This window comes from Exophiala bonariae (assembly GCF_035927105.1).
Source record: "Exophiala bonariae strain CCFEE 5792 chromosome Unknown scaffold_13, whole genome shotgun sequence".
Taxonomy (NCBI): Eukaryota; Fungi; Ascomycota; class Eurotiomycetes; order Chaetothyriales; family Herpotrichiellaceae; genus Exophiala; species Exophiala bonariae.
In genome coordinates this window covers 469,060-492,331 of record NW_027042488.1, presented here as the reverse complement: position 1 = coordinate 492,331, position 23,272 = coordinate 469,060, and the positions used below count along the sequence as shown (strand labels likewise).

At 49.7% G+C, this 23,272-nt stretch overlaps 8 protein-coding genes across 8 annotated transcripts; 4 read left to right on the top strand and 4 right to left on the bottom strand.

Moving 5' to 3' along the window:
- Nucleotides 1–782: 782 nt before the first annotated feature.
- LTR84_002482 (uncharacterized protein) lies at nt 783–2,494 on the top strand (the record flags this gene model as incomplete). Its single annotated transcript, XM_064846092.1, has 2 exons — nt 783–1,282; nt 1,336–2,494. The coding sequence occupies 2 exons, from the start codon at nt 783–785 to the stop codon at nt 2,492–2,494; spliced, it is 1,659 nt and encodes a 552-aa protein (XP_064706317.1).
- Nucleotides 2,495–3,397: 903 nt separating this feature from the next.
- NIP1 (Translation initiation factor 3 subunit c) lies at nt 3,398–6,062 on the bottom strand (the record flags this gene model as incomplete). The annotated part of the gene is made up of 2 exons (XM_064846091.1): nt 3,398–5,658; nt 5,711–6,062. 2 exons carry the CDS (start codon nt 6,060–6,062, stop codon nt 3,398–3,400), a joined length of 2,613 nt encoding a protein of 870 aa, XP_064706316.1.
- A 938-nt stretch (nt 6,063–7,000) lies between these two features.
- Nucleotides 7,001–9,521, bottom strand: LTR84_002480 (uncharacterized protein; the record flags this gene model as incomplete). The annotated part of the gene is made up of 2 exons (XM_064846090.1): nt 7,001–7,794; nt 7,841–9,521. 2 exons carry the CDS (start codon nt 9,519–9,521, stop codon nt 7,001–7,003), a joined length of 2,475 nt encoding a protein of 824 aa, XP_064706315.1.
- A 1,641-nt stretch (nt 9,522–11,162) lies between these two features.
- On the top strand, nt 11,163–14,780 carry LTR84_002479 (uncharacterized protein; the record flags this gene model as incomplete). Its single annotated transcript, XM_064846089.1, has 1 exon — nt 11,163–14,780. The coding sequence occupies one exon, from the start codon at nt 11,163–11,165 to the stop codon at nt 14,778–14,780; it is 3,618 nt and encodes a 1,205-aa protein (XP_064706314.1).
- Nucleotides 14,781–14,860: 80 nt separating this feature from the next.
- LTR84_002478 (uncharacterized protein) lies at nt 14,861–15,628 on the bottom strand (the record flags this gene model as incomplete). Its single annotated transcript, XM_064846088.1, has 1 exon — nt 14,861–15,628. The coding sequence occupies one exon, from the start codon at nt 15,626–15,628 to the stop codon at nt 14,861–14,863; it is 768 nt and encodes a 255-aa protein (XP_064706313.1).
- A 299-nt stretch (nt 15,629–15,927) lies between these two features.
- RPL7 (60S ribosomal protein L7) lies at nt 15,928–17,396 on the top strand (the record flags this gene model as incomplete). The annotated part of the gene is made up of 4 exons (XM_064846087.1): nt 15,928–15,950; nt 16,415–16,526; nt 16,713–16,879; nt 16,937–17,396. 4 exons carry the CDS (start codon nt 15,928–15,930, stop codon nt 17,394–17,396), a joined length of 762 nt encoding a protein of 253 aa, XP_064706312.1.
- Nucleotides 17,397–18,205: 809 nt separating this feature from the next.
- Nucleotides 18,206–20,354, bottom strand: LTR84_002476 (uncharacterized protein; the record flags this gene model as incomplete). Its single annotated transcript, XM_064846086.1, has 4 exons — nt 18,206–18,982; nt 19,035–19,456; nt 19,515–19,817; nt 19,865–20,354. 4 exons carry the CDS (start codon nt 20,352–20,354, stop codon nt 18,206–18,208), a joined length of 1,992 nt encoding a protein of 663 aa, XP_064706311.1.
- A 1,776-nt stretch (nt 20,355–22,130) lies between these two features.
- On the top strand, nt 22,131–22,840 carry LTR84_002475 (uncharacterized protein; the record flags this gene model as incomplete). The annotated part of the gene is made up of 2 exons (XM_064846085.1): nt 22,131–22,166; nt 22,256–22,840. 2 exons carry the CDS (start codon nt 22,131–22,133, stop codon nt 22,838–22,840), a joined length of 621 nt encoding a protein of 206 aa, XP_064706310.1.
- Nucleotides 22,841–23,272: the final 432 nt, after the last annotated feature.

The window sequence follows — 23,272 nt, the reverse complement described above, 5'->3', positions numbered from 1 at the left end:
ACTTCCGTGGCCCAAGTGGCATGGGTAGATCTGAACTGGACGACGTTGGGCCATAGAATGGGGTTTCCTATGTTGGCCACTCACTAGATATTGATAATAGCCATAACCTGGCCAGAATAGACTATTTTTCCCATGTCCTTGTTACCTGTTGAAGATCACTTGTAGCTACCCAACAGAGATACTAGGTAAGCATTGAATGCTGAATCATCCTCAAGTTGCTGATGACTGAATGGGTTGATTGGACTGCTAGCAGTAAATCCAGGGATCCCACGCGACGGCGGGGCAATTCATCCCAATCCCGGAGCTCGAAACCCTTGCCGGACAACGTGATTCCATTTCTGCATCTCATACGTAATTGTTGCTCGCCATCACTGCCCCTCCATCCCCCGTCCACCGCCGCAACAAACACTCCCTCCAAGGGAAAAAAAGAAGCTGTCCACCGGATTCTTTCAGCTTCAAGCACAACCACACCTTTACACCTGGGACCAACAACTCGTCTTTGTGTAATCCTCACTCGACGCTTTTGATTGTATCTGTCTTCAAAGGTAAGTCACCCATGACACAATTCCGACCCAGCCGTGACTTCCTGCGTTTCACCACTTGCCCACTGGTAGTACTTGATTCAAAAGAAAAACAGAAAGAACTCTTTGCACTTCTTCATATTTCTCCGTTCTATTTCTCTTCTTCTCGGTTCCCCTTCACTCACATCAAGCTGACCTGCAATTTCACAAACAGCCAATCTTCATCCTCGAGAATAGAAACATTATTTCTTTCCTATCAAGATGCCTGACTTCGGACAAGCCACTGAGCTCAAGGCATGGTCGGCCCTCGTTGACCATCATAACGCCGTCGGCCGCAACATCGTCCTCAAGGAGGCATTCGAGAAAGACCCCCAGAGATTTGACAAATTCAAGAGAGTCTTCAAGAACTCCGTAGACAACTCGGAAATCTTGTTCGACTTTTCCAAGAATTTCATCACCGAGGAGACCATTGAACTACTGGTCAACCTTGCAAAAGAAGCTGGACTCGAAGAGAAGCGAGACGCTCTTTTCGCTGGAGACAAAGTCAACTTCACGGAGCATCGAGCTGTCTTCCACCCTGCTCTTCGCAATGTCACAAATGACCCGATGTCCGTGGATGGCAAGAGTGTCGTCGAAGACACCAATGCCGTCCTAGATCACATCAAGGAATTCACCGAGCAGGTCCGCAGCGGCGAATGGAAGGGTTATACAGGCAAGAAGATCAACACCATTGTCAACATCGGTATTGGTGGATCTGATCTGTAAGTTGGTATCACGTCCCGCCACTACCATCCAATCACCTAACCTTCCTTAGTGGTCCTGTCATGGTCTCCGAAGCTCTCAAGTACTATGGAGATAGAAGCCTGAAACTTCATTTCGTCTCCAACATTGATGGCACACATATTGCAGAAGCTCTCAAGGACTCGGATCCAGAGACAACTCTCTTCCTTATCGCCTCAAAGACCTTCACAACAGCCGAAACCGTCACAAACGCCAATACCGCCAAATCATGGTTCCTCAAGTCAGCAAAGGAAGAGGACATCGCAAAGCACTTCGTTGCCCTCTCTACAAACGCTGAAGAGGTTGCCAAGTTCGGCATTGATACCAAGAACATGTTCGGTTTTGAGAGCTGGGTGGGTGGAAGATACTCAGTCTGGTCAGCAATTGGTCTGTCTGTGGCTCTTTACATTGGTTATGACAACTTTCACCAATTTTTGGCCGGTGCCCACGCTGTCGACGAGCACTTCCGGAAAACTCCTCTTCATGAGAACATTCCTGTCATTGGTGGCCTACTGAGTGTCTGGTACTCCGACTTCTTCGGAGCTCAAACTCATCTGATTGCACCTTTTGACCAATATCTTCACCGATTCCCAGCTTACCTACAACAATTGACCATGGAGTCAAATGGTAAGGCAGTCACTCGTAACGGCGAGTATGTCAAGTACACCACCGGTGCCATCTTCTTCGGCGAGCCAGCCACAAACGCACAGCACTCATTCTTCCAGCTGTTGCATCAAGGCACCAAGCTTATCCCCACCGATTTTATCCTAGCTGCCAACTCCCACAACCCAGTTGAGGGAGGTGTCCACCAGAGAATGTTGGCCTCCAACTTCCTCGCTCAGGCTGAGGCTCTTGCCATTGGCAAGTCGCCCGAAGAGGTCAAAGCCGAGGGTGCACCAGATGAGTTGGTTGCTCACAAAACCTTCCTCGGAAACAGACCCACCACCAACATCCTGGCCGACAAAATCACCCCCGCCACATTGGGTGCTCTTATCGCTTACTACGAGTGGTTGGTCTTCACAGAAGGTATCGTGTGGAATATCAACAGTTTCGACCAGTGGGGTGTTGAGTTGGGCAAGGCTCTGGCTAAGAAGATCCAAAAGGAACTCGAGACCGAAGGTGCTGGATCTGGCCATGACTCCTCGACGTCTGGTTTGATCGCTGCCTTCAAGGCTAGAGGCGGTTTGAAGTAGACTACTGTCCATGACCACCATTCAAGAATTATCTTCAGTAGCGGTTACAACCCATTTAGCTAGGTAGCTAGTTATGCTATTCCAGCCCCCAGGTTTGATGACGACTTTCTTACGAGATATTCAAAGACAAAAGCAATGAAAAAACTCTCTCCATCATGTTGGCCATGATCTGAAAGTAAATCGGACCCAACAGAAAGTAGCCCATGTTAACTATCCTGGAAAAGCATCCATAAGTTACCACTGCAAGGTCGCCGTGCTGTAGCGATCGCGTACGCACTGAATCTCGGCCTTTCGACGCATCAGTAGCCATCGTAACCCGAAGGGAATTCATAACTATCTAGGCACCCAACTGGAGACGGATCACATTCATGAAAATTTCAGACCACACCGGCATTCAAGGTAATTATGTCCGACACGACTCTCAGGTAGTTTCATCTGATGCAAGTCCACGAGGCTTTGTTTCCTCGGTTTGTTCGCTTTTGTCTGGATCTAGTTTCTCTCCTTTTTAATGTCGGTACATCCTCCCACTGGGCCATGGTGTGAGTGTTCGTATGGTGCCAATGTGGTGCGGCGACACCGATAGACACATCAGGGAGGAACAAAAGTAATCACTGAGGTCTAGCACAACAACAACAGGGTTGAATAGGCATGATCAATTAGCAAGGTCAATCAGCAAGGTCTAAAGCATTGCACCTATGAAGTCCACGATGCTATTGTAGATATGTGGGGTGTCATGGACTACGTCATGCAGACAGACCTGCATGCGTCGCCTCGCCTCGCCTCGCCTCGCATCGCATCGTCAAGAGCCATTCATCTCATTTTATTCTCATCTCGTTCAACTCATGCTCAAGAAGTAGGCGAGCCACCACAAAACCAACCTGAAACCGGATGAAAGAACGAACCTCAAGCCTTGATGGCATTGCCGAGCGCACCACCACTGAACTGCTGATTCCCAGGTCTGCGTCCACCGCCGCCACCGCCGCGAGGGAGACCGCCTGCGCCACCGCCACCACGACCACCGCGTCCACCGCGACCGCCCCGATTGCCCTGGTCGCGTTGGAAAGCGTTGGCCATGCCGGCGGTGCGGGTCTCGAGGACCTTCTCGTTGGACTCGAGGATGCCCATGGCCTTCTCGGACACGGTGATGGCCTGGCTCTGCAGGCGCGACAGCTCGACGCCCTTGCGGAACACGATGGCGTCGTTGACTTGGTCGAGCGCCGCGGCGAGCTCTTCGTGCGAGATCATCTTGGAGACCACGGCGGCGATTTTCTTGGCGTCCAGCTCGAACATGCCTGATAGCGTCGTCACCGAGAGCGTGTCGTAGTAGGGCGCGTATGTGAAGAGGTATGTGCGTAGGCCTTCTTCTTGGATTTGTGCCGAGAGCATCTCCTTGACTTTGTCTTTGTCGTTGCCCAGGAGGTCCCAGATGCCGATCTTGCTGATCAGATCCTGGCATTTCTTCCAGTCGCCCTGTGCGAGAGCTTTGGCTGCTTGCATGACGTGGTCACGTGTGTTCTCTGGAGGTCCTTGAAAGACCTGTCGCTCCGTGTACTCAAGCATGCGGCGGAAGGTCTTAGAGATGACCCGCTTGCGGATGTCCGGGGATGAGCCGGTCTGTGCCAGTAATGGGATTTCCAGAAGCATGCTGCAGGTGAGATAGACGCATTCCAGGAGCTCGAGGTTGATGTGCATGTGGAAAGGTAGTTGTCGTTGACGTTCGAGTCGCTCTTGTTCGGGAGTCACCGTCGCGTATCTTTGGAGGATCACGCCTTGGGCGAGAAGTTCCTTCTGGCGGCCCGAGCCACAGATTTCTTGGAGTACACCTTGAGCTTCATAGCAGAGACCAGCTCTGAATGCGCACAAGCCGATCTGAACCAGTGTTCGATTGAAGAGGATTTGAGTGCTGACGTCGAATGAGGAAATGTTCTCAGTCAAATGACTCATCAGTGCCAAGTCTCGAGCCCTGTAATAATCATCTTGAAGGGCGAGGAAGTAGATCTGGCAAAGCATAGCACGAGCTCTGATGATCCCTTCACTAAGCTCGAAAAGGTGATTGCAAAGTTTTTGCACAAGGGATGCAACCTCCGGATACTGACCTCGAGGCGTGAGTTCGGAATTCAGGTTGGATGGGAGAGCGGTCCAGGTCTTTTCTTCAAGGATTTTGACGACCTGTGTGGGCTTGAAGTAGATATGTTCCAGCCGTCTGATCGTCGTTCGGTTGATGTTATCTTGTCGAGTTTCCGATTTCTCGAGTTTCTTGTTGATGTTCTCAATGTAGATGAGTGTCCTAACTATGTCGGTGTACAGAAGTTGTTCATCTCCTAGTCTTTCGATGTATTCTGCGGTGTGGGGATCTGTTTGTTGAAGAGAGCGTGTCAATTCGTCGTCGAGACGTTCCGCGAGGGAGACCACACTGCCAGGGATTTTAAACGTCTCATTGGGGCCAGGAGTGGGTGATTTCTCGTCATCTTCCCATTCGTCCGCGCCCTCTGTGACAATGTAGGTAGGCTCCTCCTCCAGTGTCTCCAGAAGGGATGCGAACTCCCGCTCAGCAGCACGCCATGACTCCTGAGACATGTAGTTCTGAACAGATGTGGTCGTGACGTCGAATCTGGTGGAAATTAGGGTCAACAGGACACGGATCCGTTGATAGGGAGTATTGGCCACTTCTAATAGTCGCTCCATGATTCGAATTTGTTCTGTTCGATCGGTGTTCTTCTTGCCACGGGACTCAATGATCGATCGGAGATGCTTGAGGATACTCTCAGGGGTGTAGACGAGTGTTTTGCCGCCTCGTCCTACCGTCGCAAAGCCTTCTTCGTCAATCGCTGCCTCTAAATCATCAAGGCGCTGCACTCTGCTTCTCCGCACTTTCTGTTCAACTTCTTGTGGCCCGTCATCCTCATCTGACTCCATGTAGTCATCTTTGTTTTCTCGATACTTGTCGACCTCGGTGGTATAGTCCTTGTTATTCTTCCGGATCTTCTGCTTCATAGCATTAAAGCCTTTGGCATTGATCGGGTTCATCTTCTTGCCGCCGGTCTTTTGTTTCTCGCTGGTTTCGTTGATCAAGTCTTCGAGGTCGGCAATCATCTTGATGTAGACTTTGGGCGCTGTGCCTTGTTGAAGAACCTTGACGACTTGACGGTTCATCTTGTCGAATTCTGTGGACTGGTTAGACAATTCTTCCGAACTCTCGATCTCGTCAACACCAACCTGTGGAGATGACAGCCCAGTCGTTAATCTTTTGGGCATTTTCAATCAACTTGACCGTGCCTTCCAATTCCTCGAAGCGTTTGTCTTTTGCACTCTTGACCACTCGTTCTCGATCTTCGTCATCGCTATCGTCACTGTCATCGGCACCTCCGCCCGAAGGCTTCAAGAAACGACTAGCGCCAACACCATGATCTCCATCTTCAGAGGAGTCTTCGTCGGAGTCCTCCTCTTCTTCATCCTCTTCCGACGATTCTTCTTCAGACTCTTCTTCACGTTCACCATAGAGTTCTTCTTCGTCGGATGAGCTGGACTCGCTATCGCTGTCTCCGCCGTGAAAGAATCGAGAAGACATGTTGGCTGGCTAGTCTGTGAGGAAAACGGGAAAGCCAGGTGCCAGTTCACGATTGGAAGTGGTTGTGTAGTTCAAGGCTGCGGCGTCAAAATTCTGTGCGGTTTCGCCGCTGGCCAGAGTTTGGTGGGTCCTCGTCTTAGTTTGCCAAGACTTACAGGAGTCATAGTCACATGATGACAATATCACAAGAAACTTGAAGTCGGGGTGCAACTTGCATAATGATCTTTCGATGCCTTTATCATCCGTATTTACTATCCTCAGCTAGTTACAGCCAAAGGACATATTCACTTGTTGCACAGCAGTGCCATTACTCATATTGACTGCAGTAGTACAGATGCATTGTGCTTGGGACTTGCTACTCCGAAACAATAGCGTTTCGTCTACTCTCCTGGTAATGCAAACAGGAACGTCGACACCATGAATCGATACAGGGACCCAGGTACTAACGATAACAACGTTCTTTCCCAAGTCATGCTAGATGTCCCTCTCGCTGTTGTCTTGATACCACTGGCTGCGAGATCGAGACAGCTTATCACAATTTCGCACTTTTGGCCGAGCAGAATGCCTCGTTTCCATCCATGGTGCGAGCATTGTCAACACCGGGCTTTCGAATCATGGTGCCGCTTCCCATATTCAATTTGCTCAGCATTCAAATTGTTGATTGCAGAAATAGGCTCATGAGCCCCCTGGGACCGATGTGTAGTCGTAGATACCTGGGATTGTCCCATGCATCTAGTGCCGAATCGGCTCTTGGACTTGTATTGCTGAGAATGTCCCCGTGTCCAAGTCTCATCAGTATGAGAAGCCCTATCCAGCGAGATGCCATGTAGAGCGACAGTTTATTCGTGGTCGATTTCACGCGACTCGAAATGTGCGGAGCTCATCACTCTCTTCAGATTGAAATTTCAAACCATGAAGTCTGTGTGAACTAAACCCTTTCAATGCCACTGTGTTTTGGTCATGAACGAATCTCCCATAGCACCATCCTCTAGTGTCCGAATGAAATCACGATTCCTTTGGTTGCGGCTACCACGTCGCCTTGACGTGGACGGGGAGTCGACATACCCGTCCGCAGGTGGAGGATAATATGCAGGGCTGGGTTGAAGCCTGATTGGGGCATTAGGGTCAAGATGACTCGCGACACGCTGTATCGCAGCGGGTATCCCGGCTTGTTGTTGATCCATCGTGGAAGCACGTTGCCGGCCCGCTCTTTGAGTTGCTTGTGCATATAGACTTTGCTGATGGGTGTAGTGGGTGGGATTGATCTGGGGGTTTTGTTGGCCCATCATGCCCATAGGTGGCGCGTAGTTGTTTGAGTGGGTCGGATATGGCGGAGGAGCTCCTTGCTGGTGCGCGGGATACATAGTGTTGTACATCGGTGGGGCTTGCCCCTGCGGGTATGGACTCATTTGCATTGCATAAGCATTCTGAGCAGCAACATTTTGAGCTTGGACTTGGGCTTGAGCCTGAGCAGCCTGAGCTTGTGCATGGGCGGCTTGTGCAGCCCGCTGCTTGCTGAGAGCCTCTGCCTGTTGTTGCTGCTGTACGCCGGGTGCAGGAGTCTTGCTTGACGACGGTGACTTGAGATTCATTGGTGGGACGAACGGTTGCGTGAACTTTTGCTGCGTAATGAAAGGATGCAGCTTCGCTTGTTGAGGGGACCATCGTTCCAAGGGATTGATCATGAGCAGCCCGCGCACGAAGTCAATAAAAGCAACCCGATTGTTCATCTCTGTGAATTGTTAGCATGTTTACATTATCTCAGAACGACAGCTTACCTCTCTCGACTTCTGCTGGTTTCATATTCTTTCGAGGCATAGAATAACTGCGAATGATTTCTGGAAGTGTTGTAGCTTGGAAGTATTTTTTGCTAGGCTGTTCCTTCACATTATGTTCACGTGCGTATTGCTCCATGCTTTTCAGCCGATACGTTCGTCGACCAAACTCATCAGTGATTTTCTCGAAAAACTCGCCAGACTGCTTTCCCATTTCCAACATCCACACCGGTGGCATTCCTAGCATTTCAACAATACGTGAAACCTGATTGTACTCCGAAGAACCTGGAAAGAGGGGCAGCCCCAGAAAGAGTTCCACGACAATGCAACCAAGCGACCACATGTCGATTGCGGATGAATAAGGCAATCCCAACAAAACCTCTGGGGACCGATAGAAGCGCGATTGAATGTAGGTGTACACGGTTTGCCTTTCATCGCAGGCAGATCCGAAATCAATGATCTTGATAATGGGGCTTTCCAGATTTTTAAGAAGAATGTTTTCAGGTTTGAGATCGCAATGGATCAGTCGTGCTTTGTTCAATAAAGTCAAGCCATTCAGCAATTGCTGAGCAAAAACACGAACCAAAGTAGTACTGAGACCTCGGAATTGGTTCTGTTTGATCAGCTCGTACAGATTGACGCTGAGAAGCTCGAAGACGAGACAAAGATGCTGACGATGAATAAAGGTGTCCTTCAGCCTGAGAAGATGATGGTCATCGTTCTTGTCAAGTTTCTGGTTCAACAGATCCAGGACGGAGACTTCCATCATGCTTTGGTTGAAGTATGCAGTTCTGTTTTTGATCACCTTGACCGCCACCACTTCTTGGGTGCGCAGATTTTGGCACTTGACAACCTGACCAAAAGTGCCTTGGCCCAAGACGTCAAGGATGAGATAGCGGTTCTTGTGGCCAGCTTCTTCACTTCCTAAAATATCGTTGACATAGAGGATATAGTCGCTATCGTCGTTATCGTAGCCATCATTCTTTGTCCCTTTACTGGGCTTGGTGAGGACCCGCCTGGGGTTCCTGGATGACTCGTACTTGAAGTTGGGATTACAAATCCTATATGTAGCGGGTAGAAAGGAAGTCAATGATTGTAAAGGGCTGATGAAACCGCCTTCAGGATTCGCTCTCCGGTGGAGAGGTTGAGCGTTCACCCTTGGATTCAGTTCTTGCATGGTTTTGACCTTTTTAAATCTAGGAACCGGGCCCAGTCCCTGCATCTGGGAAGGTTGTCGGGACATTGGGGCTGGTCGCCCATTTCCAGTGTTTGGTGGATAGTAAGACTCGGGACTCAACTCGGCATTCTGTAATCCTGCGCCATAATTCGACGGATATCTTGTGGGCGTTGGGGGTTCACCATAGCGATCTGCTTGATAACTGCTCTGCCGAGTCGGTGACTGGCGTGAAGACTGCGGTTGATTAAGGTAGGTGAAGCTGGCAGGATTCTGCGTCTGAGGACTCGAAGCATAGGAGGATCCGGTGGGCTGAGCGTTCATGGGAGAATAGCGCTGTGCAGCCGACGAAGCCTCAGGGAGATACTGCGTCGAAAGACGGTGTTGATGGGCAGGGCGAGGAGGGTATTTTGTCCGGTTGTAAGGATCAGCATCCTCCATAGGTACATCCATTTCCCCGTTGTGATCGTAGCCATGCGGCTGGCCTGCAGGAGTTGGATTTGAAGACATTTCGGGACCAAATGATTGATAGAGCTGTCTTTAGTGAAGTAGTTTGACGACTTTCTGGTGGAATAGAGTAGGAATGCCTTGTGGGCCAACGTTGTTGGGTGCGTTAGGGGAAGTAGAGGGAATTAGAACGACTTCTAGTTTACGTGGACGGATTTCCCATGAAGTTTCGAGGCGCACAACCCGAGTTCAGAGTTGATTATAATCCGACAATTGTGAATTGCCAAAGTCGAAAGATGGAGGGATGTAGCGTGGCAGTTGGCTGTCCTTAGAGGGGTTGGAGGAGTGGGTATGAGTCTTCCGTAAGCGCAGTCGACAAAGACTGAGTGTATGAGGGTAAAGGTGTCGGCATGATAGAAGAAGTCAAGAAGCTCAACATTGAGCCATGACGTGCAAACGCGATGGTTCTGCCGAGTGGGATGTGATTCAATCAAGAGAAGAGAGAAAGTGTAGAGGTTGGGCGCAACGAGCTTGCGTCTGAGACGGTGGAGAGGTTCCTGGCAGTGGAGTAGGTTGTCTCGTGGTGGACCTTGGGGCAGTGGAATAAAGGGCGAGGAAATAATCTCAAAATGAAACCGAGATGCCTCGAAATTGAGGATGCCAGCAGAATTAAATGGGAAGAACTGCTGTCAAGCAAGGAAGGTATCGTGAAGAAAGGGAACTGATTTGGACCAAGATCAAGATCAAGTTGTGGGAGAGTATAAGTCAACTACCAGTGGTGACTTGTTCACTACCAATTCAATCCCTGACTCCAGCAAGGATTCAGGAACAGCCTGAGTGGTTAGGCAGTCAGAGATGCTGCTAGTAAGAATTTGGCAGCAGAAATTCGAGCACTGAGGCGGCTAAAAGAAGCAGACTGAACGTGCCTGGGCGAGTTGGGGCGTGACAAACACTGCGATTTCAGCGGCTATTTCTTCGACCCTGGCACTCCCCGAGCTCTTCGAGCCTTGGGATTTGGGTGGGAGTGGTGCCAGCAGTTACGTGTCAAAACAGCCCTGGAGACTCCCGAGTCTCCGTGTGATTTACGTCCAGGGGCCGAAAGCCTAAACATGCCTGGGAGTGAGCCTGAGGGCTGAAGGGGCCTGAGTGAATAACCAGATAAGCGCGCTAGGCATTTTAGTGACTCACTAAGGCGGCTGGAGCCTAATGCTGCAGTGGCAGGAACTCATCTGCAAAACTTTTGTGCCCGTGACCTCAGAGTCGTCACTCGAATTTTTGATTCTTGTCTATCAAGCAAGTCCGAACAGATATATATCCCGTTCTCTGCACTCATGGCCCAAGCTGGTCTCTTTGGGGGTTCGTTGTTGTAACGACCTGCAAAGTGTGGTGGCGCCCTTGAAGCGGTTGTGTGGTTGGAGATCAATATTTTTATTTTGAACATCAGACTACTCTCGTCAAGATATCAATCTATCTTTCACCAATCATTCGCCACCTCTAACCTTTTTGACATGTAAGTTACTATGCCACTTCATCTTTCGCCTTTCTCTCAAGGATCACCACACCTTGCACTTTTCATGGTAGATTGCTCTGTTAACTTCCAAACTCACAGACAAATGTTAGACGGGGACAATATATGTCATCGATGACGACATACATTCTGGAGAAAACATTACCGTTGTACAATCTTCACGTCGTGAGGACAACATGTCTGAAGGTGACGGACAGGCCTCTTCCGGCCCAGAGCTGGGTGTCGAGATGCCCCAAGTCGAGATGAGACCAAGTCTTTCCCACGAGGAGTCCGCCGAAACATCAAGGCTTCGCAATCTTGACGCTTTAGTCCGAGACCAAGATGATCTTGAGCGAGATATTGGTCGGGAGGCCGACAAGATGTTGTTGCAGCAGGCCACTCAGCGAGATCAGCAAAGATTGGACAAAGCTCGGGATCAGAGAGAAAAGCTACAGGGCCAAGTCCGTAAAACTCAAGAAGAGATATCTCGCCCGATTGGCACGACTCAAAGATCAAAATTGCGTCTTGACATTGACCGCATGCAAGGCCAGATACAAGACCTTGATAACGACATTTCCGAGATCGAGCAGCGCATGGTCGATAGAGATACCAATGCTGCTGCAAGAGATGCCAACAACGCTTCCTCATCTGGCAGGCTCCCAAATGAGACTCAACGAGATTTCTTGATAAGAACAGGAAAGATCACACCATTCTCCAAATTTGGTCTCTCTACTCACGGAGAGTCCTCTGCAACTTTGCAAGGGGCCTTATTGGACGCCGAAGAAGAGCCTGATTTGAGCGAAAGTGCTGCCGGCGTCAAGCATGACCAAGCAATGTCGCATCGAAATCTGAGGCAACCAGGCTTTGCTTCTGGTTTCGCTGAATCCAGTCCTGACGAAGACTTTGATTCCGATAGACCGGCCAAGAGGCGTCGCGTTACGGTGAAAAAGACAAAGACTGTCAACAAAGGTGATGACTCGTCGTACGATGAGGGCGCCGTAACAGACGAGATTGCGTCAGACCTCGACGATGATGATGAAATTGAAGAGGACGACGACTTGCCTACTACCACGGGAAAACAAAAGAGGTCTGGCCGAAAGACTACCGCGGAAAACGACGATGACCTTGAAGACCTCCGTGGCGTGGACGATGGCAATGAATCAGTGTATCAGGCAAGAGTTCAACGATGGGCGGAGCGGAGATCTCGCGCGAGAAGGTCCATGCGCGGTAAATCGCTTGGAACGCAAGATGAGGGACAGGAATCCGAAGAAGATATAAATGTCTCCTGGCAGGACGAGTCACATCTTCCCCATCCTGAGGTCGCCGATACGGTATTCGACAATGGCTACAAGCTTCCGGGCGATATCTTTCCCAGTCTGTTTGACTACCAAAAGACCGGAGTCCAATGGTTGCACGAGCTCTACACTCAACAAGTTGGTGGTATTGTAGGTGACGAGATGGGTCTTGGAAAGACGATTCAGATCATTGCATTCCTTGCGGGATTGCAATATAGCCAGAAACTCGATAAGCCTATCATTGTGGTTTGTCCTGCAACCGTGATGAAGCAGTGGGTCAACGAATTCCACCGCTGGTGGCCTCCTTTTCGAGTCACCATACTGCACTCATCAGGAAGCGGCATGATCAACCTGCGGAGTGAAAGCACCAAAGAAGACCAACTTCTTGATACCATGTGGGATCCAAATCATAGAAATCAACCACTCACACCCTCCCAGAAGGCTGCCAGAAAAGTGCTAAGCCCGATACTGGAGCATGGAGGAGTGCTTGTGACAACCTACACGGGGCTCCAAACTTATGCTCCGTTGCTCATTCCTGTCGACTGGCAATATGCGATCTTAGACGAGGGGCATAAAATTCGAAATCCAAACACAGCAATCACTATTTACTGCAAAGAGTTGCGAACGCCAAATCGAATTATTCTGTCTGGGACGCCAATGCAAAACAATCTCGTTGAGCTCTGGTCACTGTTTGACTTCGTCTTTCCCATGCGTCTCGGCACACTGGTCAATTTCAGAAATCAATTTGAGATACCAATTCGCCAAGGTGGCTATGCAAATGCCTCGAATTTGCAGGTGCAGACGGCGTTCAAATGTGCTGAAACTCTCAAAGATGCCATCAGCCCATACCTCTTACAGCGATTCAAAGTGGATGTCGCGTCAGACCTTCCCAAAAAGAGCGAGCAAGTGCTGTTCTGTAAATTGTCCAAATTGCAGCGCGCCGAGTATAATCACTTCATCTCCTCTGGTGAATTGGATGCTATAATGAATGGTAAACGCCAAGTTCTTTATGGAGTTGATATCCTTCGCAAGATCTGTAACCACCCAGATCTCACGCAACATAAGCGTCTGTCTATCAAGCCAGGCTATAACTATGGCGATCCTGCCAAGTCTGGGAAGATGCAAGTTGTGGGATCTTTGTTGGAACTGTGGAAGGATACAGGACATAAAACACTTCTATTTGCCCAGCACCGGATCATGCTTGATATATTGGAGAAGTATGTCAAATCCCTCTCTGGATTCAAATACCGGAGAATGGACGGAAACACTCCGATTCAAGCTAGGCAGACTATGGTGGACGAATTCAACACCAACCCAGACCTACACGTCTTCCTTCTGACCACGAAGGTTGGTGGTCTGGGAATAAACCTGACAGGTGCCGACAGGGTCATCATCTATGACCCCGATTGGAATCCATCCACCGATCTGCAGGCTCGTGAAAGAGCATGGCGTCTTGGCCAAAAGCGAGAGGTTACAATTTATCGCCTCATGACTGCTGGTACGATCGAGGAGAAGATTTATCATCGCCAAATCTTCAAGCAATTCTTGACGAACAAAATCCTCAAGGATCCCAAACAACGCCAGACATTTCATCTGAATGATCTCCATGACCTTTTCAGTCTTACCAATGAGGGTGACCCGACAGAGACAAGCACTCTTTTCAAAGATGCCCAGGTGAGCTATCCTGCGGCAGGACCCAACGACAGTACTCATTCCGCTAAAGTCGGCCCTGAGACGGGCTCTACAGCAGCACCCCAAAATGACGTGGACATCAAGGCGTTGCCTGGGATCTCAGCGATGGAGCAGTATGCTGGTGAGGCTGAAGAGGAGAAACGCGCAAATGAAGATGGCGCGACAAACTCCGAAACAAGAATGATGGAGGGTATATTTGCTCGTTCAGGAATCCATTCTGCCGTTGAGCACGATGCCATTATTGAGGGGAAGAGTGCCAAAAAAGTAGCAGCAGATCCGGTGTTGATTGAAAGAGAAGCAAAGAGAGTAGCAGCAGAGGCCGCTAAGGAGCTGAGGCGAGCAGGAGAGGTCGCTCGAACTGTTCCTATAGGAACACCAACCTGGACAGGACAAGTTGGAGTGTCAGGGCGACCGCAAGAGACCACTGCCCAACGCGCTTTTAGCTCGAACTCTCGAAATCGAGGTGGTGGCCTTCAATCATCGAGTCTGTTGGCAAACTTGCAGCAACGCCAGGCAAATGGTTCACTCAGCCGTGATACGACGCCCAGAAATTCGAGCCCTGCACGCTCTTCCGGGTCAGCATCGGCGTCTAGGTCAGGAACTCCAAGCTTGCCGCAAGGAAAGGACTTTGGCAAGCTCATCAGAGATTATCTGGTGGCCCATGGAGGTGCTGTGCACACACAGATGTTGATTGACCATTTCAATCGTTTCTGTACAACACCACAAGCCACGATGGAATTCAAAGAAACTCTGAAGCTTCTTGCCAAGTTGGACAAAGGCAGTCGAGGTCGAGGTCGATGGGTGCTGAAGGACGAATACAAGCGATAGATACGGTGTGGCAAGCCAGCAAATGTGGACTCCAGAACTGTGCAGTTCTTCTGATCGCATCACAAAGACCAAAGCTGCCCCTAGTCACTGCCGTCGATTAACCCTTGTGGCGACCAATACTCTGGCTCTCGACACTGATAGTCAACCCATACAAGAGAGTCAGCGAGCAAGTCCTGCAAAATGGTCTCTGCTCTCACTGTTTCCCAATTCAGATTTAAGTGTAGTAATGAGGCAGTAACACTGCCCAATAGCTGTAGAACTTCGAGAACGGTCGATTGATCCGTGCTGAGTTCCTTTGGCACCGATCGAATGAACCTTTTGCTAGCGATAGATATAATCACGAACCCAGATCCAAGAGGTTCTAGAGATTTAACAGCCTGCTCTATGTCATCTTCCGAGACTTGTAACCCACCACCGATGGCTTTCCCTTTACTGACGCTCTCACAGCATTCCTGCAATCCCAGTAATCCGCCGTTCACGGCACGAGTTGATTGACACAACTCGACGACGCGAACAGCAACCGAGAAGTAGAAATCGTTGACGTCGTGACCCAGAACTTTGGCCCAGAGAGAATCCGTTTTCTTACCCTTGATATTGCTTCCGGCGAGCGGATCGACGCCGATGGCATTGCACATGCGTGCAAACTCGGCGCGGAAAGTTGGGTTGGATTTGATTGTTGTGGCATGCTCGAGGGCAAAGTTGTGAAGCAAAGACTGAAAGACCTCTAGCTGTGCCTGGAGTGATGCTGAGTTGGCGGACTTGAGGCTCGAGCCATGTGCTGCGTATGATTGAGCGGTGGCATTTCGCTGTGTGAAAGCTCCTAAGCCGACACCCCGGCGAGTTGACATTATGTGCGATGACCAGGGCAATCTCAATCAAGGATGATGTGTTTTGCAATGGTAGGGCGCTGTCGCCGAAGTCAACTGGAGGTCCCTGCTGACTAAGTGACTCATGGAATGCCAAGACACACGTGACAGGCATCTTGATCTCACTTTACTATTTTGAGCCTAGGCGTTCCTGCCTCCCACACTGGCCCAAAGCACAACGCAGTTTTCCAATTTTCGACCCTCGGAGGGAATTTGTTCGACTTCATCTGCACCTTAATTTGTCCATCCGCTCGTTCTCCAGACATACCAGATCATTCAAGATGACAAAACCCGTCGTTAAGTCGTAAGTACATACCTCCTCGGCCGCTGATACTTGGAATCTACAGATATGGTCCGCTTTATCGCTGGTTCGCCTTCCGTGCGCCAGCTCGATCATCCCAATGGCCTGCAACCTCGAATTTGAGAAATCATACTTGGGTGAACGGAGCTGGGGCGTTGAGGAAAGAGAATAACAATCTCTCCCTTTTAAACCATTGAGCTCGTGTGGATTTCTCCTCCAGTCCATTGACTGAGGGTTGGTTTCACAGAGTGAAGATTATCTCGACTTCTGTCGAGGCGTTGTCGGATGAGACTACATTGACGGAACTCTTGCGAGCTACTGCTCATGAGTCCTCAATATCTCACTGATCAAATCCATTTCGTCGAGTTACGCCAGTCACCAGTTTGAGAATGCCGCACCACAGCTGCAGTTCCAACTCGGCGATTCACCCTTCCTACGGACCATACTGATCGCATTCCCCATCACAGATCTGTGCCCACGCACGACCAGATCCTCGTCCCTGAGACCTTGTTGAAGAAGAGAAAGAGCCAGGAGAAGGCCAGAGCCGAGCGAAATGCCACCATCGAAAAGAGAAAGAAGGTCAGTCACCCACCAGATTCTCACACTTTTTTTTCGATGATGATAAATACCATTATCGCCGACTAGGCCTATGGTCGATGTTGTCGCTTTTGTTAACCATCTTTCGGGGCTGAGCATGTTTTTGGAAAACTTCCCAGTTTTCAGACTATCAATCGTCGGAATTAAAAGCTGACTTTTGGAATGCAGTCCAACAAGGAGAAGCGTGGTGTCATCTTCAAGCGCGCCGAGACCTATGTCAAGGAGTACCGTGATGCTGAGCGGGAGAAGATCCGACTTGCCCGTGTGAGCAAGCAGCAAGGCAGCTTCTTCGTTGATGAGCAACCCAAGCTTGTTTTCGTCATCAGAATCAAGGGGTGAGTTCTGATTTTGGTTTGAGTCAACGCATGCAGACGTGTACTGATTGGAAATAGTATCAACAAGATTGCTCCCAAGCCTCGCAAGATCCTCCAACTCCTCCGTCTCCTCCAAATCAACAATGGTGTCTTCATCAAGTTGACCAAGGCCACCCAAGAGATGCTGACCATTGTCAACCCATACATCGCCTATGGCTACCCCAACCTGAAGTCTGTCCGTGAGCTCATCTACAAACGTGGATATGGCAAGATCGACAAACAACGCATCCCTCTGACCGACAACCAACTGATCGAAGACTCTCTCGGCAAGTACGGCCTTGTCTGCGTGGAGGATTTGATTCACGAGATCTTCACCGTCGGACCCAACTTCAAGCAAGCAGCCAACTTCCTGTGGCCCTTCAAGCTGTCCAACCCCAACGGCGGCTTCCGCGCTCGCAAGTTCAAGCATTACATCGAAGGTGGTGATCTTGGTAACCGCGAGGAGAACATCAACGCTCTCATCAAGCAGATGAACTAGAAGGGTTCTATGTGTTGGCGTGATTTTCTGTGTATGCTCAACGTGGTGGTGGAATTCCATATCGCCAGGTTGTGGTCAATTAAAAAAGCTCGCTTGCTTTCCTCGGAGTCAAATGATGAATGGTTCAGATAGCTATCACGTACCAGGGTAGCCCGACTGAGCCGATGAGTGTGATCAATGAAAATGAAAATCAAATACACTACAAGCTTCGTGCTGTATACACTTTTCGTTCTTCCTTTCTGTACTTTGCAAATCACAGGAAGTGACCTTGTGGTGGAGCCTTAAGCAGACAACTTAAGAACCATTGCCATGAGAAATGAACGATTCCTCAGTCTTTGGTAAAAAGTTTGTCGTCTAGGTCTTCAAATACCATCGACGCCTGAAGGTCATCTGTGACTTCCTCAACCGCATTTGACGACGTTATCGCGTGAGACAATACAATAAGAACACCAATCAATGTATCTCGAGCCCACAAACCCGCCAAGCATGTACCATGGTTAGTTCACGGCCATTAATGAGGGAGGATCCTGACCTAGTCGGAGTGGAAGTGGAGGTGACAAGAGAGTCGCTGGAGCGATGTCTCATTGTAGTCTATGATCTCTAGAGATTTCCGAGTGTAAAACTGTACATGGTCGTCTGAACATTAAGCTCGTGCGTTTCGTGTCATGACCTTTTCTTGCCACCATCTTCTCCAATGTACCCAGCCCCTACACGAGCCATATCACCCAGAATATGCCCCAGGCCATGGTCTCCACCTGTCTCCAAAAGTATTCAAACAAACCACTCTCAAAAGCTAGCGAGCACGCAGCTCATTTCAGGTCGAAGCAGAAGTTATCCTCTTTGAACTTCTTGATGAGATCATTGTGGCAGTCGTTGAAATGGTCATTGCCTACACTGCCGTGTGCGAAGCTGATTTCCATGAGATAGCCATTGCCTTCCTGCACGCACCTCCGGTCAGAGCCGAAAGTGCAGCGTCTGCCGTCATGGAGATACGGGCAAATCTGACCGACGTCGATGCCGGTGCCCTCGATGCGCATCCTGTAGCGGGCGAGGCCGAAGTGGTTGAAGCTGCCGTCGTTGAACATCTTGAGCTCGCAGCGCTGGTAATTCGGCACCTCCCTCCATTTACCGTTGCAGCTGTTGCCGTTTTCGTCAATGATGTAGGAGGGAATCTTGTCGAGCCCTCGGAACTTGGCCGGGCATAGGAAACCATTGGCTCTGCCGGGTTTATATCGGTCGACAAGCGTGTCGCTGACACGCTTCGCGATGTTGAGCCCGAACCAGCACCTGCCGTACTCGCCGGTGCCGGTGAAGTCGTTGTTGGCTTCGCCATTGTCGCAGTCTTTAGCGCTTCGGATGAGAGTGTGGATGTCGACACCGTAGTTACCGAGTTTCTCCAGGTACTCGTTCTCTAAGCGGAAGGCCGCTCCACCATCGAAGGGCTTTCGCTTGATCGAGTAGCATTCGTTGTCGATCAGCAATTCACCGAGCGCTGTGCACTCTCCGGGCCCAGACTCTGGTGCATTTTCGGCACGCTCGACGTAGACCTGCAGTCCTGTGAGAAGGTTGCCGATGAGAGCTCCTTGCTGTTTGCGATGGTCAGCTTGTGTACTCATATTGGGTTGTTCGTGCACGTACCATTCCCTTGAAACCCTTGTCGAAAGCCTGTTTGAAGCCACTCTTCTGGATGGGGACCAGAAACTCACCACCCTTGAAAATCTCAGCAATGGGGAATTCGGCGTCCTTGTTAAGCTCGCGAACACCCAACCTGCCCATGCGTTCGATCATTTGGCGCAGTAATGCATCGTCACTTCCTTTGCCGTTGACTTCGCCAAATAGTGCCTCCAACATTCGGTCCAACTCGTCCCTTGTCTTGGTGAAGAATGTGGCCAAATATTTGTTCATTCCCGCTTCGATCTCATCGTAGTCGGGAACTATGGGTTCCTCATCTTCCATATTCTCCGAAGCAGCATTGAGGCCGATGCCCACCAAGGCCAGGAAGCTGGACACAACTTCACCTCCTGGAATCAACCCAACTGCCTGCTCAGCGACACCAACACCTGAAGTCCATCAATTAGCACGCTCCTGAGCAAGCCACAAGAAATCAGGCTCTCTTACCGAAAGCCACATTGTTAAGAGTCTTTCCAAGATCTTGTCCTTCCGGGATGTCAGGGAGTTTGAAATCCTGGACGATTTGCTTCATATTAAGAGCGCCAGTGATGCCAAGATCCTGAAGAGTCTCGCCGACCACATCGAAAGTTGACTTGACACTCGCGGCTAGAAAGCGTGCGATATAGAAACTTTGTCTGTCACAGTCCTCTGGTACCGGTGCGAGGGGGCATAAAGCCGAGTTCCTTTGGCCACAAGCGAGGCCTTCGTTGCGATTAGTGACCGATCTGGTGAGACCATTGACCCATGTGTCTGAACATCGTTAGAGTCTTGTTTCAGAAAGGATGAGTTATACCAACCAGAGCCGTTAGCCTGGAAATAATCGAGGAGTCGCAGCTCTGCACCGCTATCGGCCCATGTCTTGGGTTCTCGAGGATCGAGATCGCAAGCAGCTTCCATTGCAGCTGCCTCGGAATTTGCCATCGCGAGGTCGAAGGGTAGGTCCGACGGAATACCCTCCTGTACCTCAGGAGTATCAGGTTGAGTGCTTGTCTCCTGCAGGGAGTCTGCAAGTGTAAGGGCATCAACAGAAGTCTCTGCAGCGGGTGGTCCTGTTAGTGTGATTGACACATCGGCAGTCTCTTCAGGCAGGATTGCGGAGTCTGTCTGTGTGGTGGACACATCGGTAGCAGTCTCTTCAGGTGGTGTTGGGAAATCTGTGAGCGTAAATGATTCAATGGCAGAAGATTCTGCTGGTGCTGGTGCAAGATCTTCGCTTTGAGGCAGCGGACTGCCATAGGTGGTCATGGCCAGCACAAGGCCGCCCATCAGAGTCGACACGCGAACCATTATGGTAAGGTCTGTTAACGAAGGACTAAGTAGGTGAACTCTGATGCTGTAGTGTAAAAATGAGTGTCTGTCACGACCTGGTGACGATGTAAAGAATGGCTATCAAGTCCCGCTTGAAGAAAAGAAAGAGAGTTGGCTGTGAATAAAAATAGGAGAGTAGTGAAGAGTGAGAGCCATGATATAAGTATCTAAACACTTCTTCAAAGCAAAGCCAATAACGATAGGATAGTCGAAACCATATGATCTCCTGGAAAGCTACTGCAGCTAGCAGTGGTAGGCACAAATCCTTTGGGTTTGTAAATGATCCATCGAGCTATCCTCTAATGTCGTGGAATGTATGTGCCCAGGAGAGATGGGGTTCTGTTAAATCAACCAGTCTCGTCTTGATAGACGAAAAGTGTTTTGAACGTCCCGTGTTATTATTGAACAGGTAGACCTCCTGGTCCTGGACTGTTCCATACGATAGTACGTTGCGTGATGAAACTCCACTGCCTACCTATGTAGGTAGATCCTCTAGCTCGCTAAAGCCCACGTGACTATGCATGGCATACCTAGTTCCCAAATTAGGTGCAACATTGTATTCAATCCATTAGGACTAATAGTCCAAGTGGCTTAGAGCAGCAGGCTGAACAGGCGGTCGATCGTGCTTCTGTGCGGGCTGGATTTCGGACTGGGTCTGTTTCAGGGGATGATTCTCGGACACCTCAAACTTGGGACTTTGGTATACCAAGCCGAGCCATTGTCTCGCAATTCGGTCGACAGAAGCAGAACTTCTTGGCGCTCTGTTTCCGTGCGGCTTGTCAGGTAATTCCGAACTGGACCAAGTATTGATCAATGATCATACTAGTATTATCGACGCCATCATATGGAGTAGATACTGAATAGTGGCCAATAATGTGAACGCCGAGAAGGCTGCAAGGTGTAACATACCCACACCGCTGTCTTGGAGTGATGAAGGATTCTGAGTTGATTCTTCCTCGAATGAATCCAGTTTCACATCACCGAATATGGTATATGTCTTTTCAGCTGCAACTAGTAAATGCAACTCTGGGTGATGATAGAATTGAACATATTGTCAACTTACGTAGGTCAAGTTCTACACGGAGTGGATTTCTGTTTATTCATCCAGACTTCAAACCTCAGAGGTGCTGGGGCAGACTCATGGCAGAAACATTACTGGCAAAGATTGTGGTAATGGATGTTATCCAGCTGGACGAGGTACGTTCGTTCATTGAACCTTGGACAAAAAGAGGGTTCAAACGTCTCTGAGAGAAAACTTGGTGACTATTTAGCATAGCCAGTAGTATAGCTTAGTTTAAGCAAATGGTACCTAGGTAGGTTAGCCGACAGCAATATATCTTGCTGCTTTAGGGGCTCCGTCCAGGACAAAATAAAGCAGCAGCACTATGCTTCTGGAAGAGTCACTTGGCATCATACACCCCGCCAAACGCTGCGCCTTCGTCATCCTTCGGCTAAAGCAATGTTGGTCGACCGCAGGCCGCCGAACTCATCACAGCATAAGAATCTGCTTGAACCTCATTGAAACTGATAGTCATTGCCTATACCTCAAATTTTTCTTTTATTCTCTCAACTTGCGCTGACCTAAAAGTCGCACGCTTAAAATAGCACGGTCGTTTGACACAAGAGACCCAGAATCCCTCAATTCAGTGTCTTACAGAGTTGCCCAACTACCACCACCTACCTAGGATTGAAAAGTCGTGACTATTCAAGAATAAGCCTACAAGGTCCTAAAGTGCTACGGAGTCAAAGCCCAGCATGTCCGGCCTTGACAAAGCACTATTTAATCTCAAGGTCAGCTTTCACCAAGGTTTCCCCACCTGCCGATACCGTCCCCCAGATATGGCTTCAAAGCTAATTGCAGCCTGCTAACTATTTTGCAGTTCACTTCCAAACAATTGAATAGGCAGGCTGCCAAAGCCGACAAAGATTCACGCACTGAACAAGCGAAGCTCAAAAAGGCCCTGACCCAGACACCACCCCAGCCGCAAATAGCCCGCCTATATGCAAGCAACTCGATCCGAAACTCCCAGCAACGAATCCAACTTCTAACATTAGCTGCACGTATCGATGCTGTGGCCGCTCGTGTACAAACCGCCATCACCATGCGGACCGTGACACAATCGATGGCCCAAACCGTCAGAGGAATGGATGCAGCATTGAAGAACATGGACCTGGAAAAGATAGGCGCAGTCATGGAGAAATTTGAGTCGCAGTTCGAAGATCTCGATGTGGTCACCGGCTACTATGAAGGCGTGGCTGGCGGTGTCGAGAGCCAGCAAATTGGCGTTGAGGGACAAGGCGAGGTAGATGCCTTGATGAACCGCGTTGCCGACGAGGCCGGTGTCGAACTCTCGCAGGAAATGCAGCAGCAGGTCCCAGAGAACGAGTTGCCACAGGCAGAGTCGGCCGAAAGAGCGAAACTCGAAGAAGGACTGGGCGATCGGCTGAGGGCCTTGAGAAATTGACCTGTGCCCACGTATGATCATTTTTATACTCTTAGGTACCTGAGCGCCGTGGCGCACTATTCTACGGTTTGACACAGAAGCGACGAGGGTAATGCGACATTTTCTTGTGGCGTTTCGTTTACAGGGTCTGATACTCAAGAATGAAATGATTTCAATGATATTCAAATTGGGTCGAATTTCTTTTCTTCTGGCCCAGCGTCCTTTTCCATCTTACCCACCCAACAGCCTAGACGAAGCAGTAAGACCTTAAACAATGTTTCCGCCTTCAACATTATTGGTGTAATCGTACGTACTTGTAGACTATCCGTTCGCATTCGTTCTCGCGCTCCGTGGACTCCGAAGAACGAGAAATTGCAAAGAAATACGTGTGGAGGGCTCGCTTCTGGATCCCGGGATCACAGATCCCGAATCACCTGCTTTCCCCCTGACAAG